Raw genomic sequence first — 18,727 nt, 5'->3', positions numbered from 1 at the left:
GAATGTGTTAGGCGATGGCTAGGGTATGTCATCAAAGGTAAATGGAAAGAAAAAAATGAGAAAAAAAATTAACAAAAAGGTTACAAGTTAAAAGATGAATGAAATTTTGACACATGACACTCGAAATGACATTAACACCAATTTAATAGAAGGGACAAAATTAATTATATTTAACAAATAGTTTGACTCAATTGAGTAAAAAACAAAATATAGGGACCAAATTGAATCGCATACCTAAATATAGGATTCAAATTACTAATTAAGCCAAACAAAACTATATACATTCTAGTATATGTAAAAGTTTTATGCAATAACTCTTAAAAGGAAAATTATTTGTTATCGAGGAAGAAATTCACTCATAGACATTTCATTAGTAAAGAATGGAGTGGAAACATTTGTAAATTGACTAGAACTCGATTCTTGTAAAATTCCTGGTCGATCTAGTCTACCAAATGTAGGTTCTCCTGGACTTGGCAACTGAATTAAATAACTACTAATATATGAAACAACTACTAATATATGAAACAATTTCTGCCATTGTTGGTCTAGCATTGGGATTTGGTTGAACACTTAGTAAACCAATTTGAATGCATATCTATTCACTTCAATTTCAGAAAAATTTTCTTTAATACTTGGGTCTAATATACCAAGTGTTGCATGATCCTTCCATTGCCTCCAAACCTGCAATAATTATTTCAAATTAAAAATCAAGGGAGTTCACAACTTTTAATTTAATCAATTTGAAAAATAATTAGAATTGTAACATAAGAAATTAAGTATAATACATAGGAACCAAATTACAAGATTTAATAATTCTACTTACATAACTGAAGAGGTTATAAGCAATTCGATTGGATTCATATGAACTTGCATTCTTTTTTCCGGTAATGATCTCTAGAACCATTACTCCAAAACTAAAAACATCTGATTTTTCAAAAAATCTTCCAAGAATCAAATATTCTGGAGACATATAACCACTACCAAAAACAAAATGTTAGTTTAGTAAAACCAAAATTTTGCAAAGAAGTAAAGAAACTAAAGTAAATAATTGTTCCAAACTTACTACGTTCCGGCAACATTGAGTGTACTCCCTTGATCTTGATTTATTTCAACAATTCTAGCCAAACCAAAATCTGAAATTTTGGGAATCATATTTTCATCTAATAAAATGTTACTAGGCTTAAGATCTCGATGTATGATTTTGAGTCTAGAATGTTCATGTAAATAAAGAATTCCACGAGCAATGCCCACTATAATATTGTAACGTTCATACCAATCTAACGACTTCGATCTTTGAGTATCTTCAAGTTCAATTGAAAAAGGTAAGTGTGAAATATGTTTTGTAGTGTATAAATGAGTTAAGTAAACATAAATTAAGATATTCAAGTGTCATACCAAATAAAAAGTAATCAAGACTCTTGTTTGGAACATATTCATAAATTAGTATTTTATCTTGTTCTTCAAGACAAAAGCCAATAAATCTCACAAGATTTCTGTGTTGAAGTTTAGCTATCGATAAAACTTCATTCTTGAACTCATTTTCTCCTTGGCTAGAGCTTATTGAAAGTCGTTTTACCGCTATTTGTCTTCCATCAAGAACACCCTAATAGCAAAATCATTATTCATGTAAAAAATCAGACCATAATATTGGAAGTATATATAATTTCTTACCTTATAAACTTCTCCAAATCCACCTCTACCAATTTTATTCTCCTGCGAAAAGTTGTTGGTCGCGGCCTCAATTACAGATAACTTGAATTGTAATGGCTCTAAAGCTACACTTTCGTGACCAACTGGATCAAATATATATATGAATTAATTAATTTAAATGACTAAATTTTGTAAAACTTAAAAGGCATAGATTTGATATATTTTCTTAATACGTACATTGTTCTCTGAGAATCCTCTTAACATTTTTTCTTCTTTTTCTCTTCATCAAATAGTAGTTTATCAAATAGTAGACTAAAGAGAGTAGTGTCAGCGAAATAATCGTCGGTACAATAACAAAAATCATTGTACGAGATTGCCCTTTTTTCCTTTCTGCAAAACAATCAACATAAATTATTAACAGAAAATAGTAATGAAGAATTAATCATGACGAGTCATAATATATCGATTAAGTGGTTTTCACCCATTTTAGTCACATTTGATTTGAAACATAAATAAATTTATATAAAAGATGAAGATTAATTTGAAGCTTTAAAATAATAAATTTAGTGAATATTTCTACTTTAAACACAACATTAAATAAACCTTCTAAAAGAACTTACCTTGGTGTTATTTTGAATCCTTTACATTGATCTAGTTTGAGCTATTAATTGAAAGCTTTTACAATAAAAAAAGGTTATTAATCAATTGAAAGCCTTTTCTCTCTTTTTTTTCTCTAAAAAACGAAGCATCTTAATTTTAATTTCTCTAGAAATTTGATGTAATTTTGATCCTTTGGTAATTTTTTATCATTAGCTTTGTAAACTGACACTTGAAGCAATCTGATAGGTGATTTTCAATTTGAAGCTTGAAATTGATATTTTAATTACGCAGGTAACTAAGTTAAATTGCCGCATTTTCAAGACTAAAATAATGATTATTGAAGGGTAGTAGTACACACATTCTAAAAAATATTTTGAAGCAGAATTTTTTATAACAATATTTAGATATAACATGTGTGTCATTTTTTATTAATTCATTATTTATTTATTATTATGTTGATGTATTCTAAACCTAATGAAAAAGTAACAAATAAATTATGTTATAATATTATATAAAAAAATCTGATCCATTATTTAAATCTTTTATCTTTTTCTTTCTTTACAAACATAAAAATTAATTTTTTTAATGATAAAAATACTCCTTCCTAAAATTAGGTTGTGAACCGGTGCAAATGGGGTAAAACCAACCACATTTTCTATATTGAAATCGCAGGTGTAGACCAATAGGAGCTAGCAGAACATATTACATGCTATATGTATGTCAGGGTATATCTAATGTTATTGAACGTGTGAAAGTGATTAAAGAACTGAATAAACCAACCATGTTCGATTTCATAGACCAAATATTTCAAAAATTATAAAAATTTAGAATTTTAAGGAAAATAATGATTCACTTCACTTCAGCTAAAAAGCAATAAAAGACGGCAGAAAAACAAGTAGTACCGAATGTACTTTACCTTGAAAAGGTGATGAAGCTGGGTCACCACCAGCTCTGTAAAATTGGAATAATTCAAACCTGATATTGCAGCTTGGATATAGAATTCTTCCCGCAACGCTCCCCAAGTTTGACCATGGAATTCTTCCATTTATGTCTGAGAGACAGCCCACACAGTCGTCACTGGACAAATCCTGCGTACACTGACCAAGAGTGTAAAGGGTCTGTGCATCATTCAATGCTATTGATTTATTCACATATTTCTCTGCACTATCTCCTGCTGCCTTTGCCAGACTAGCTAAAGTAGTTGATAATGAGTAAGTGAAGTCGTCTTGGCCAGGGATGGGGCTGGAGGTAGCGGTAACATTCAACATTTGAAACATTGGGCTTTTTTCCATGTGGGAGAAAAAATAGTTCTTGGAATAGCGTAGCATGCAGTGGCTGAACCAAATTATAGCCTCTTGAGAAGAATTGCAGCGTGAAGATAAATAACTGGTTGCGTTTAGGACGCATTGTTGACAGAGTTGAGAGGGAAGGTCGCCACGGCACATGAATAGGCCATACGCATTGTCGTCGACACTGTCCTTGTAGTATGATTTGGTGGCATTGGAAGACAAGTAAGAGAGGAGGGTATCGAGGTCCTTGTTGAAATCGCTGTCAGCAGTGGCATCAGCTGAGCAATTGTGGTTAAGATAATTTGGATCTGCGTCTGAAAATTTTGACGCAGGAACAGGAACCGGCCGTGGGGGATGCGAAGGTGGCGCTGAGGGATCAATGTGGCGATAAAAAGGGTACAATTCATACCTAACAAAACAACTGGGATATAAAACTCTCCCTCCTTGTCTCCCTCCACAGCACCATGGAAGGTCCCCTATGGCTCCCTCCAGACAGCTGCTGCAATCCTTGGATAACAAGTCTGGAGTGCACTGCGCCATACAATAAAGCCTCTGAAATCCAGACACGCTTGCTTGCCTTGTGGCAAACTTCTTGGCACTGATAGGATGAAGCGGATAAGTTACTTCATCTGCAGTTTTGTTCATGGTCCGAAACAATAAACGCCTGAAGCTTTCCTCGTTAGAGATGTTGAGGATGCTGGTTACGGTAAACTTAGGCCTTGTGTCGAGGGTAGAGAAGAAGGAGTAGTTGGAATAACGAAGCATGCAGTCATCGTACCAAATGAGAGCTTGTTGGGAGTAGGAACAGTCTAGGGCTAACTGTTGGGCTGCTTTGTTGACGCATTGTCGACAAAGCTGAGAGGGAACGTCAGCCCTACACACGAACAATCCAAAGACTGAGTCTGAGGGGTTTTCTCCAGTGACATTGGTTTTGTTGAAGCCGTTGTCAGTTGTAGCATTAGATAATCTCCGTAGCAGCGTGTCGAGATTGAATTTGAAGACACTGCCCGCATCTGTGTCAGTGGAGCAATTTAGGTATGCATAGTCAACGTAGCGTGTATCTGCGTGAGTAGTTGCAAAGGTGAGGAAGCTAAGGAAGAGAAATTCAAACATGGTGTGTAAGTGTCTCCGCTAATGTTGAGGACTGTAATAAACAATTATTATGACTTGTCTGGATATGATTGTGAGTAACTGTGCTACAAATACTTTTAATTGTGGAAAGCAGGTGTATGATGAATGAAGTGGAAAAGCAGTTTTGGAAAGCGGTGTGAGTAACTGTGCTACAAATACTTTTAAGTTATATAGTGCGCCTTACTTTTGGAAAGCAGGTGTATGATGAATGAAGTGGAAAAGATAAATGAATTATGAATGGGTTGCTAATTTTTGGCATCCGATAAAGAAGACCGGTGATCAAAAGTTGATTCAAAATAACGTGTAAGGTGTGTCACAACCACACGTATATGCTTCCTTCAAATCACTAGACAATCATAGCACTACTTTTTCACTGTTCTCTACCATGTTTTTCGCTTGCTTTTATTTGGAGAAGGGAAATGATACTTTCACACCCATACTTTCAAAAAATCATCACCTCACCCTTAACTTTAATAACATATCATATACTTTAGGACGACTGCAAAATAGCATTCGATGTTTATATCATAACTAAAGACGATTCAAAAGTTCTCGTTGTAAAACAAAGGTGACGGAAAAATTGTAATAGAAACGAATTTTAAAAAAACGATTACTGGAGAACAGTAATAGAAAGGCTAATATTTGGATAATAACAATGATTGTACAAGGGAACCATAATTTAAGTATGATTTTCACAATTTCCATAACTTGGGTACTCCTTTAGTTGATGTGCTTCCACTCATTACCACTATTTGATCTTGTCCTGGTTCGTTGTTGCTGGTCGTCACAGTCGTCACCGCTCCTTTCACTTTTGTTTTTTTTTTTTCTTGCAACTTTCACTATACCGTCCTCGCTAACATTCTTAGCCATTTTTGCTGTTTTGGGTGGCCATTCTAGTTGTTCCATATTGTCATTTGTCACAACCATTAAATTCAACATTGAGTGGAAGTCAGAGAGGTAAGGGTTTAGAAAATTCAGAAAGTAGAAGACAGGTGTGTGTAGCTGATTGGTCGACCGATTTTTTACGGTAGTATATAAGAAATTTCTTCAAACGTCGAGTCACTTTCTGCATGCACCTCTTCTCTTCAAATTTCTGAGTTTCTCCTCCTTCTCTCTACAATTCTCTTTCTTCTCTCTACAAATTCTCACTTCCCTCTTCTTCTGATCATCATCTAGGTTGTGTGTGAGTTCTTCCTTGGTAGCAAGAAGTTCTTTTCCATCAATCTAGTTGCTATGTGAAGTGGTGGGTTGCTTTAGCAGTGGTTATTGGTTAGTCAAAGTAGTGGAAGCTTAGGATGTGCCTAGTTTATTCAAGGTAAGAGAATCTAGTGATTTAATTATATTTTTCTGTGTTTGGAATTGATGTGTGTACTCTTGCATGTATGAATAATGGTATGTTTGATTGAATTGTATTCAAATTCTATGTTTGGCCGAGACATGTGAACTGGGTTGGAGTTTCCTATTGTAGAACGTTCGGTCAGTTCTGTTTGTGAAGAGAGTATGTGAAAATGTAAGTGGTGAGCAGTGTGTAATAGGTTCAGTGGAATAGGTTTAAAATAAATTAGAAATCAAGTTTGGACGTTTTAGAAATTAAGGAAAAATATCTTGTTTTGGTTTAAGGAGTATTATTTAGAGTTTTGTTTTGTTGACCGTTCGACGATGTTACGTACTCACACTACAAAAAAGAAGGGCATTACCGAAGGCCAGAAGCCCTCGAAAACAGCCCAAAACTGTCAGTAAAAGGTAATTACCGAAGGCTTATCGACGGCCAAAGAGCCCTCGGTAAATCCCTTGTCGCTAACATTTATCGAGGGCTTTTGTCCTTCGGTAATTATTGAAGGCCAAAAGCCTTCGGTAATTATCGAGGGCTTACCGAAGGGCAAAAGCCTTCGGTAATTTCCGAAGGGCGAATTTTCTACTGTCCAGTAACCAATTATGGTGCAGTTTATGATCTGCTTTGGTGCTAATTTCGTGTGATTTTTTATTACTCTCCTGCATTGTGGTGCAGTTTATGAAATTTTTCATGACATCAAGTCAAACTAACCACTGATATTTCTATTGGAGAAGGATAAATGAAAAGGAGATATCAAATTATATTGCATAATATGTTTGTAGTCTTTTACATAAGATACTTGTTGCCACAACACTACAACACTACAAGTTTTCACATCTTAGTACATAGGAAAACCATTTAAATTCTAAGAGCAAATATAAACGAAAACTAATAATAAAGACTATCCAAGTTCAAGCGGCATGATGAAGCAGACTTTGATCAAGGTGCCACACACCTGCAAACCATAAAGTATAAATGTAAGTAAAAGTCATACGTATCGGGAGAAAATTAACATATTGCTGGAAATGTACATTTTTTTCATCCAATATGAGAAGTAACAGTATAAATATTACCAATATATCTATAATATGATATTATATAAGAAGTTATTAAGTCGAGAAATACAGAATTGTCAAAAAAAAATGTTTAATTTTTTAAAGACAATATAATTTAAAAACACTATAATTTAAACATGATGGGAGATTTATAAAAATTATTGAATCAAAAGTTTAAAATAGTAGTTTCCTATATGCATAAGTTTGTGAAGAAACTTATTTTTTAAAAATAGTATAGAATAAAGAGTCTAAACAAACCTAATTCTTTTATGTACACTATATATTCAATTAAGTATTATGTGAAAATTGTTAGAGACTATGATAACCAAGCAATTAAATACCATAAAATAATGTATTTAATATGTCATGGATGTACATACATGTACCAAAAACGATATCATTTTATTAAGAGAAACATGAGATATTGAAAAATAATTTTATAATTATATTATTTAAGTATGAAAGTATACATTCTAGAATATAATCTTTGTATTATTGAATGTATAATTTTTATATTTCAAATTATATATTCTAAAACTTAAAATGAAAAAATAAAGGATAAAATTAGAATTTTTAAGTGTACTGATGCAGGAAGAAATTATGGAAACGCAGGAAGCTCTTGGATATAACATTTGCTTACTGTCAAATATTCAAAGAAAATTAAAACTCTTTAGAGTTCAAGATTTACTAATTGTTCACTTTACAATTATATTTATTTACAATGTACAATAAGTTTATTATAAATTTATAGTTTTTAAAGACTACTTTAATAATGACAACGAAAAGAAACTAAAAAAGATCATAATCAGAAACAATAGACACAAAGAATAACACAAAACTTGAAACACAAATAAAAGAAGGTATAGAGACAGGGCTCACAACTTTCTCAATGCTTGAAAAATGTTGCATCCTGTTTGATAGAATTTTCTTGAATGAGTGAAGCCATAGTTGTTCCCTGCAATTGTTGAGACAATCAGCACTTTTGTTCCAATGACGAAAAAAGTAATCACGAAAGTAATAATAACTACAGATTACAACCTCTACAACATCCACGACAACCCAACCAAGGTGGACAATGAACTTCTTGTAGCTACATGCACAACAATTGATCCTCCCATGCTTCAATAATGAAACAAATTTTGATCAATGACTTATAATAATAATATACAACAAAGTGAAATGTAATTTATACATGTGGAAAACTGCTCATGCTCAGTACACCAAATATATTCATAGGAAAAAAATTCAAAGAAAATAAGTGAAAAATAAAGGCAAGTGGTGCAGACCCAAAAATATAAAAATAAACACAAATATCTGCAGATGTGAAATTAAAGGGGTAATACAAAACAATTATACAAAATATCCTTGTAATCATGCCACATTACAGTCTTATAACAAATGCATTATGGTTATGAGCTATGAAGCATGATGCACAGTGATTAAAGGATGATAACTCTGGTCAGGTGTAGTAAAGCTATGGTGAAGAGGCAGGTAGCAAATATCAGGGAAAAATGTATGACCTTTGACACTTACGGATTTCCTGTATCGAACAGAGTACATAAGGTTCTTCTTTAATCAACTTAGTAGCATATGACTTGGTTTATTGAGCTTAAAATATTACTTCAGATTGAAGTTATAATTGTTTCAAAATCGTATAATTTTTTAAGCATCAAACTTACTTTAAGTTGAAGCCCCTATAACAAGAATCCAAGAAAATTAATTTAAGAAACATAATCACCTGTGACCGACAAGAATCATTGCTCCCACTTGCTGCATAACATAATAATCGTTGCTTTAGACCATATTCTTTTATTAAGCTGAAAACATAATGGCTGATATCGCAGGGTAAATGATTTATAACTTCATAGTTAATCATAAAAAGAATAACAATATAGATTAGAACATGAAATGCATAAACTAAAAAAAAGTAATAACCTTTCCCACATTGATTGGAAGTGATTCAACAGCTCAATTGATGCATCAAACAAATTTTTATCATCATTTTAAAGATATTTAAACACTGAAACAGTTTGAAAACAGATTGCAATGTGAATTCTATGGTTCACTTCCATTTTAAAGCCAATTTTGATGGTTTAAGACATGATTCTACATATAGGCATAAAAATGATCATTTCAACAGTGCACACAACTTTAAAATGGCAAAATAAACTTGCTCAGACGTTGTATATGCACAAACACAGCAAGATTCAACAAATCATACTTACTATAGCCAAATATGTATGAAAATGTCACCAAAACTACATTAGAATTTTGTTGTATGCAGGTGTGATTTGAAGCATCTAGTTGTTTCTATGCATTGTGAATGTTTGAACAAGTTTATTTTACCATTTCAAACCTGTGTGCACTGTTCATTTCGTCAAATTTGAGCCTACATGCAAAATCACTTCTTAAACCATCAATTTTGCTTAAATTTGGAAGTGAATTAGTGATTTTTAAGTGTAGTGTGATTCCTTGTTGTTTCAATGTTTAAACATCTTTAAATTGATTATATAAAGTTGCTTGAATCGTCACTTGAGCTTTAGAAACACTGCCACTCATTTTTGGGTTTGAAAGCACACTTTTAAAACCATTTTTCTAGTGCAGTTTTCATTTTTAGTGTTGTTTGATTTTGTACATTCTTTAAATTTCAATTCTGGGTTGGCAAGAGCTGGTTACATGTTTGCAAATGGAATTATATGATCAAAAAAGTATAATCCAATCATAAAAATCATTTGAAAACCAAGCAATCCAGTTTTGAACCCCAAAAACCGAAAATCACAAAATCTGCACTTCTTTGGAGACTTTCATCAAATAGTTACATTTTTATCAAACACCTTACTGCACTTCTTTTGGCTCTTCGTTTTTTATTTTTCTTGCGTGTTTAATCTGATCTAGTGCCTCTCCTAGGTTCCTTTTGTGTCCCTCTATTGATTCAAGGCTTAAAATCATTTGAAATCCACTTGTTTGGCCTCCAAATTGTGCCACAAAGTCTGTTACCTGAAATTAAAATCTGGTCCAGTACAGATTTTTGCTGTGATTGGTTTAGTGTGTGGTAGGGTGTTGTGACGTTTTGGTGAGGCTTCTAAGGTCCAGAATTCTTGCTCCAAGGGGGTAGCATACTAGGTAATGGAAGGGTTGCTGAATTGGACAAAGAAGTAGCTCTAAAAGTAGCAATTTGGCTTGATTTTCAGCAGCATTTCACCAACTTGGAACCACTTTTTTAGGTTCTAACAACTCAAACTTTGAGTTTTACCTAATTCTTTGCTTTTGACTAGTTTCCTAGGTTCATTTCACTACTTTAGACTTGTTAGGATGTTGACATTACTTAAAATGAGTCTATATTAGGTGAATTGACAATTTCTCACCTTATAAGTACACTTTTTATAATCTAAATACTCAAGAAACAAAAAAGTTCCACTGAAACAGATTTATGAGATTGCACCAGATTTATTCCATTTTGTGCAGAATTTTTGAAACAGAATCATGTTTTAACTGATGTAGCACATATAATCAAGGCTAGACATTGTCTCATTGCCTTATATGATTCATAAATGACTACAAATGCACTGCAACTAGAGAAAAGAATCAAACTTTAGCTGGAAAAAAAATTCTACACTAGAAAAAGTCCCAAGTTTGGTGGTTTGATACTAAAAAACATATGCAAGTGATTTAAACACACAACTGAATGTTCAAGTAACTTTATTTGATGATTTTAATTGTCTTTAAACTCTAAAATGAGTTATAAACAGCCTGCAACTCAAAATCACTACTCCACTTCTATTTTAACTCAAAAAGTGATGGTTTTCACCGTGTTAAATGTCCTTGCAATGTCCAGTTCGAGTTTGATGATGCTTAGTTGTTGTTTTCATGATTAGTTTAGTGTATTTACACTTTCTACAGTCATTTGCATTGATAACTAGCTGTTTGAATCATTATAACTTAGAATGAGGTGTGTAGTTGTTTAATTTGCTACATTATTAGTTGTTTTGATGATTTAAAGTTGTTCTAAAATTCTAATTTGACTTATAACCACTGTTGTGCAATTTCACAACTCAAAACCTCAATTTACAGTTCATTTTTTCTAGTGCAAAGTTGAATCCAACTCTGATTTTTGAATTTGTGCATTTGTAATTGGTTTGGGTTGTATAACTATGAGACCTGACCATACAAAAACAATGGTAGGTTTCTTCCCTCTCCTTCCCATCAATCCTTTTGCAAAAGGGTAAAGATGTGTCAATACCCAAAAACTGAAAAAAAAAACACCACCAAGTAGACGGCTCCATTGAGGTATCACACTGTATATTGTTCTGCTAACTCCAACTGCTATTCCTATCAGGTTAACCATCATGATTGTGATTGGTGGTATCATAAGGGATGTCCACTTCACAACATAGAGATCAGCAAACTCATCATCTACATCATCCCCACCAGATTTTTATGTTAAGGTGAAAGAGATTTCAATCCCTGCTATCACTTTGAGCAAACCCTGCAGCACTGCAGCTAGATGTGCACTTGTTCCTCCAATCAACCAAAATTGCTCGTTTCTCCACCACTCTTCCAGCTCAATGCCGGACCACTTGATTTCAAGCACAACCAGCATGCACAAAGTCACAATGATGGTCAAGATATAAACAAGGAAAGTGATGTTGAGAGTTTGAACAATGAATTGGCCTGAGAAGAGGGAGAGTGCAGGGAGGAAGCACTAGACTATAAGGAAAAAGGAAGTGAATGGATAGATTCCAACATTAAGGTATGCAATCGGTTGGAGAAACTTCATTCTTGGGCTAGCTAGAAATGCATTGTTTCTTGAGAAGAATATTTCAACCGACCCAGTTGCCCATCTTAGGACTTGATGTAGTCTGTCAGTGAGATTTATGGGAGTTGTGCCACGGAATGCATCACGCTTGGTAACACAATAAACTGATTTCCATCCTCTATTGTGCATCCTGTAGCCAATAACGACATCCTCAGTAACTGATCCATAGCTCCATCCGACACGTTGTCCCCATTCAGTTTTATCCTCGTACCAGCAAGAGATCACACTGATGGCCTCTGCCACGGTTGATGCATCAAGAAGCTCACGTGGTATGGTGAAGGCGCCAGGAGGGCGCCCATTCTTCACTGTAGGGTGATCAGCAAGTGGATTTAAGATCAAACCGATAGTATAACTATTTTTTTTTATGGTGGTTGGACTTAGACTTAGACCTAAAATTTGTAACCTACAAGTCCTACTTAGTACACTTTAAACCATTCAATCAATATCAAAGGTTCACTTCGTAGTTGAAGTTTTGCGTATTTAGAGCACATAGTTGCACGCATTAGAAGCAAAGGCAACAGACCAATAAACTTTCTCAATCAAACAACATCATACACTGCTGCCACAAGAACATCAAACACATTCAAGAACATTGTAACTCATAATGAATTTTTAAACGCATAACTTACCTCAACCAAGAAAGCCCTTGACGATGGCAACCTTTGTACAGAACGACAGCCACACAAGCCCACAACGACCCCTCCAACAAGTCCCTCAACCAAGTTCCTTCAAGTTCTGAGCACACCGTCCAAAGGTCACCATAACACCACCGTCACGCCGCGACCACCACCTTCGAACAACCCCCTCGAAATAATGTAATCCCTCAACCACCACCCTCCTCACCGGCATTATTCTAACGTCGACACAGTATTGCAGCAAAAAAGGGGTTAATTTTGATTTCAGAACGACAGAGGAAGATGCTTGGGGGTTCTGAGGTGAGAGACGAAAAATTGGGGGAAAGCTTCTGTGGAAACTAAAATTTGGAGAATGGGAGAGGGAAATCCCAAATTTTCATTTCACTAGGTCGATACTTGTACCGACGGCCTATGGAGCCTTCGGTAAACTCAAAACGCCTTCGGTAATCAACCATTTACATGACCGTCGGTACATCCTTCGGTAAATCAACTTTACCGAAGGCCTCAAAGGCCGTCGGTATTATTCCTTCGGAAATTAACGCTTTTCCTGTAGTGTCAATCATTAACTGGGTTCGGTCTATTAGAGGTATTATCTATTTATGATAGTTCGGTCTAATCACAGTGTTCTAATATTAAACTAGTGTTCGGTCTGGATAGAGTATCCAATAATCTCTAAGTACTTGGTCTAGTATAATGTTCGGTATAGGTTTTTTAAAAGTTTCGATTTGAGATATGAGTGTGTGGTTTAAACTCTTCGGGTTGGGTTAAGTTCCTAATAGTTGGTTTCTATGGTGGTCGGTCAATAATAGCATTAGGTCAGTTTCTTCTATTTTGTCTCTTATGAACCGTTCGGTTCTCTCGATTGGGTAATGTGTAGGTGGTCGATCTCCAACGTTCACATGTTCTCTTTATTCTATGAATGAAAATATAATTGATGAATGATAGATTATGTTAAATATGATAATGTTGGACTTTTGAATACTGTGGAAGAGAATTCCAAGGCGAAATGTCTCGTGTATGGTTATCGGATTGTAAAGTATGAATATGGATATGCTAAGCCGGCGTTCATCCTGAAATTCTGAGTATCATTCTCACATAGAGAGAGGTATATCATTTGTGAGAATAATAGGAGGTCCTACCACCTCAAGGTGTCGAGGTAGGTATTATGGGATTAACCTTGGGTAATAGCTTGATTAGTGTCAGCTGTTACACTACCACAAGTGCAAGGACGACTGTAGCTACATATTCATACAATCCGGATGGTCAAGTCATAGTGTTCGGTTTAGATATATATATATATATATATATATGAATGTTGGTGTTCGATTTGTATGTGGTTAAATGTATTATGTGTTGGCATTATGTACTGTTCGTTTTTGTACGTATTGAACTTGCATGAATTGTATATATGTGTTTATAATTAAATTACATTAGCTCACCCTACTTTCTTGTTTGTCTTGTTTTGTCCGTCCAGTTATCTTATCTTTTGCAATGATCATCTTGTGGATGTGAGCAGAAGGTGATGAATGTTCAGTGGAGCAAGCATTGGAAGGCAAGGACCTTGTTGCTTAAGTTAGGACCGCTCGGTCATCAATTGTTTATAGTTTTAGAATGGACCGTTCGGTCAATAGCCTTAATCTATCTTTTGTAAATCGATCAGTTTATACAGGGTGTTGTATCACCGTTCGGTTTATGTCTTTACTGTGTATCAGACTTATGTTGTTCTGTAAAGTTTTTAGTTTTATGGTTATATTGGATAATTGTACTGTTAAAATACTTTACTAGCTTTAGCTTTATGTGAACTGGTCTATCATATTATTATATGTGATTAATCTATGATATAGTATTATGCTATATTTTGGGATGTTAGATAAATGGTATTAGAGCAGTTCTTTCCTTAGAACCCTATAGGTTATGAGTATGTTATGCTTGTGTTGTGTACTAAGTGTTAGTTTTAGACAATATCCTTGTCTCCTTGGTTTAGACTGATGGTTCTTTCTCTATGAATGATCAGAGATGGCATCTTGGTCTCCTCCTTCTTCTCTAACTGTGAATTCTCATACATTAGATTTGATTAGGATGATGGATTCAGTACTCACGGCAATGCAGCATCAAAATGCTGCATTGGTTCAACAAAATACTGTCGCCTTACAACTTTTAGAAACCGCTCGGTTATCAGCAAAAGGGACTTGATGGCGAGCGGCAGATCCACGGCTGGACCATCTACTTCTTCTGCCAATCATCAGACAGAGTGGAGTCTTGAGAGTTTTCTTCAACATCATCCGGCCATGTTTGATGGCAAGTGTAGCCCGGATGAAGCAGATCAGTGGTTCCGAGATATAGAACGAATTTCTAATGCCAAGAGGTGTCCGGAAGACAATAGGTTGGCATATTCTGAGTACTTGTTGACGGGAGAAGCTAGTCTTGGGAAATTTTCAAGATGAAGTTTTATGCAGAATACTTCCTGGATAGTATTCGGTTTGCTAAGGAGGTGGAGTTTCTTGAACTGGTTCAAGGAGGGATGACAGTATCAGAGTATGCCGACCGATTCAAACATTTGTTGAGGTTTCATACGCTGGCCATGGATGAGGAATGGCAGTGTAGAAAATTTGAAAATGGTTTAAGAGGGGATCTCAAGTTGATGGTTGTTGGATTATGTATCAAGGAATTTCCCTCTTTGGTGGAGAGAGCCAAGGTCTTAGAGAAAACCAAGATGGAAGTGGATAGACAGCAGAGGCAACAATCGAACGTTGGAGGACCCATTTCCTCCAAGAGTGGTCTCGGTCCTAGGAAGATTCCTTATGCTCGGTCTTCTTCTTTAGGATATAGAGGTCAGTCTCCAAGACCTCTAGTACCGTTCTGTCAACAACACGTCCCTGGGAATATTAGGTGTTTTACTTGTGGGGGTCCACATTATCAATCGGTTTATCCTCAGAAGGATAGTGGCAGATGGTGTAATCGGTGTAGAAGTGCAGACACTATGAGAGAGACTGTAATATGGGAAGAAGGGCTGGTGGTCAACCACAACATGCAGGAAGGTTTCAACCAAGAGGTGGTGGTGGCGGAAGAGCTCAGGCTACTAGCCGAGTGTATGCATTGACAAAAACAGAAGCAACCAGTTCAGGTAATCTTATTGTCAGTTCTTGCTTGTTGTATGGAATATCTTGTTGTGTGCTTTTTTATTCAAGGGCAACACATTCCTTTATCTCGAAGGAATGTGTTGAGAAGTTGGGATTGTTAGTAGATGAGCTTCAGCTTAATCTGGTGGTGTCAACCCCAGCAGCTGGGAAGGTTAGGACGACTACCTATTGTGCTAAATGTCCAATAGTGGTTGAGGGTCGTCGGTTCAAAGTGAACATGATTTGTTTACCTCTTCAAGGTTTAGAGGTAATATTAGGAATGGATTGGTTAGCTGTCAATCGCATTGTTATATATTATGGTTAGAAGAAATTATTGTTTCGAGATGAAGATCAAGAAGAGTCGTTGGCAATCGGTCAGTTGAGGCAGGATATAATGGAAGGTGTTAGTTGCTTCTTGATACTATCTCATTTGGAAGTAGTAAAGGATGAGCAGAGTTTAGACCAATTGTGCAGAGTAAGCAGGATGTAGACCGTTCGGTTATAAACAAATTTCTAGATGTTTTTTTGGAAGAGATACATGGGTTGCCTCCTCCTACAGAAGTGGAATTCTCAATTGATTTGGTGTCAGGAGCAGGGTCGATATCTATAGCTCCTTACAGAATGGCTCCAGCAAAGCTTGCCGAACTGAAAAGGCAAATTGAAGAGTTGATGGATAAGCAATTTATTCGGCCAAGTGTATCACCTTGGGGTGCTCCTGTACTGCTAGTTAAGAAGAAAGATGGCAGTTCTCGGCTCTGTATAGATTATAAACAGTTGAACAAGTTGACCATTAAGAACAAGTACCCTTTACCAAGGATTGATGATCTGTTGGATCAATTACATGGGGCTACTATGTTTTCTAAGATAGATCTGAGGTTTGGATGCCATCAGATTTTGGTTAAGGAGGAAGATGTGCAGAAGACAACTTTTCGGTCTCGGTATGGTCATTATGAATATGTAGTAATGTCGTTCGGTGTTACTAATGCTCCTGCCATATTCATAGATTACATGAACCGTATCTTCAGACCGTTCTTAGATAAATTCGTTGTTGTCTTTATAGATGACATATTTATTCTAAAAATCATGAAGAACATGAGGATCACATCAAGAAGGTGCTCGGTGTGCTAATAGAAAAGAAGCTTTATATTAAAATGTCCAAGTGTGACTTCTGGATGGATGACGTACAATTCTTAGGGCATGTAGTCTTAGCGTTCGGTATTTCGGTGGATCCTGCAAAGGTGGAGGTAGTGCTTCAGTGGGAAAGACCCCGTTCGGCCACTGAGATAAGGAGTTTTGTGGGATTAGCGGGCTACTATAGACGGTTTATTGAAGGATTCTCTAAGATAGTAGCGCCATTAACTAAATTGACCAGGAAGGATCAACCTTTTGCATGGACCGACCGGTGTGAAGCTAGCTTCCAAGAGCTAAAGCAAAGGTTGACGAGCGCTCCGGTGTTAGTTATTTCTGACACGAGCAAACCCTTTGAAGTATTTTATGATGCCTTCTACCAAGGATTGGGTTGTGTACTGATGGAAGAAGGGAAGGTGGTTGCGTATGCTTCAAGGCAACTTAAAACTCATGAGAAGAATTATCCAACTCATGATTTGGAGTTGACAACAATAGTTTTTGCATTGAAGATTTATCTTTATTGTACTCAGTTTCAAGTGTTCAGTGATCACAAGAGCTTGAAGTATCTTTTTGATCAAAAGGAACTGCACATGAGGCAGAGAAGATGGATGGAATTCATAAAAGATTATGAATTTGATTTACTTTATCATCTTGGAAAAGCTAATGTAGTAGCTGATGCCTTGAGCAGGAAGACGGTGCATGTGTCTGCTATGATGGTACGAGAATGCAATTTGATTGAGACCTTTAGAGACTTGAAGCTACAAGCACTAGTGTAGAATTGGGCTTTAATGTCACCCCGTAGACGTCGGACCACAAAATAACTAACATAAATTATTGACTAGTGGCATTTTCGTAAATAAGTGTGCATATAGACGTCTGTTAGGCGGGGCCCCAACGTCGGGGCACCCCTTAACAGACCTCTATATGCTTGACAGGTAGGTGAAAAATCATTTTTTTCAGCCTTAGAGACGTCTGATCCCAACGTCTATATTTGATTATAGACGTCGATGCCCCTCCCAACGGACGTGTATATGTCTAACAGGTAGATGAAAAGTTATTTTTTTTCGCTGTACAGACGTCGGATCACGCCATCCGACATCTAAATGGCCTGATGAATAGTTGTTTTGGAAGTCATATTAGCAAGGGCCCCGACGTCTAGGCCAGAATAAACGTCGGTTCACCTAGGGAGCCGACATCTAGTTTGTTGTTAAATCATACATCAAACACGCTGTTACGAGCATCACTTCATCTTCTTCCTTCTCGCCTTTTCTGTCCACGACATTGCTTTTCCAGGTGCGTTTTTGTCTCTTTTGAACCGTTTAAACGTAGTTTTATTCTGATTATATTAGTCTTTGCTTGATTATCTTTCATTTGAATCGATTAAAATGAGTTTTTGATGTGTTTTGGTGCAGTTTTTCTCGTGTCTTTGGGTAGCGTTGTACCGCATTCTCTCTTTGCTAGTTTCCTTGTAAGAAAAGTTTGCGTCTTTTGGATGTCTTATAACATTTCAACCCAAAACCGAACTTCGCTCCTTGCCTAGTTTTATTGTCACCGTTCGTTTTCGTTGGTGGTTTTAATGGAACTAGGCAAGGACCCAGATTCGATTTTCAGTTAAAATACCATAAGAGATCCAAAAGATGCAACCTTTTCTATGACGAAACTAGCAAAGAAAGAAGGTGCTACTACGCTACTCAAAGACACGAGCTGTAGTAGATGTCAGTTAATGCAATGTCCGACGTCTAAGGGGCTCCATAGGCGTCGAACATTGCATTGCCCGACGTCTATAGAGTCCTTTAGACATCGGACATTGCATTAAATAACGTTTATGGATCCCCTTAGACGTCGGGGTCATGCAGTATCCGACGTCTATAATGTCTATAACGACGTTGGACCTGATTGAGTCCGACGTTTGATTAATGTTTATTGTGTATCAAACTTATGTTGTTCTATAAAGTTTTTAGTTTTATGGTT

At 35.9% G+C, this 18,727-nt stretch overlaps 1 protein-coding gene and 1 pseudogene across 1 annotated transcript; both read right to left on the bottom strand.

The window, feature by feature from the left end:
• Nucleotides 1-317: 317 nt before the first annotated feature.
• On the bottom strand, nt 318-4,786 carry LOC108321383 (cysteine-rich receptor-like protein kinase 25). Its single transcript, XM_017553129.2, is given in 9 exon segments — nt 318-501; nt 503-592; nt 595-681; nt 824-977; nt 1,064-1,301; nt 1,396-1,603; nt 1,672-1,793; nt 1,888-2,040; nt 3,167-4,786. Coding segments are annotated over 9 exon segments (2,703 nt in total). The 5' UTR covers nt 4,653-4,786; the 3' UTR covers nt 318-336.
• Nucleotides 4,787-11,139: 6,353 nt separating this feature from the next.
• Nucleotides 11,140-12,003, bottom strand: LOC108321400 (cellulose synthase-like protein D3; annotated as a pseudogene).
• Nucleotides 12,004-18,727: the final 6,724 nt, after the last annotated feature.

This window comes from Vigna angularis, chromosome 1 (genome assembly GCF_016808095.1).
Source record: "Vigna angularis cultivar LongXiaoDou No.4 chromosome 1, ASM1680809v1, whole genome shotgun sequence".
NCBI lineage: Eukaryota > Viridiplantae > Streptophyta > Magnoliopsida > Fabales > Fabaceae > Vigna > Vigna angularis.
Note: the sequence above shows the minus strand (reverse complement) of the source record. Positions and strands in the feature narration are given on the sequence as shown.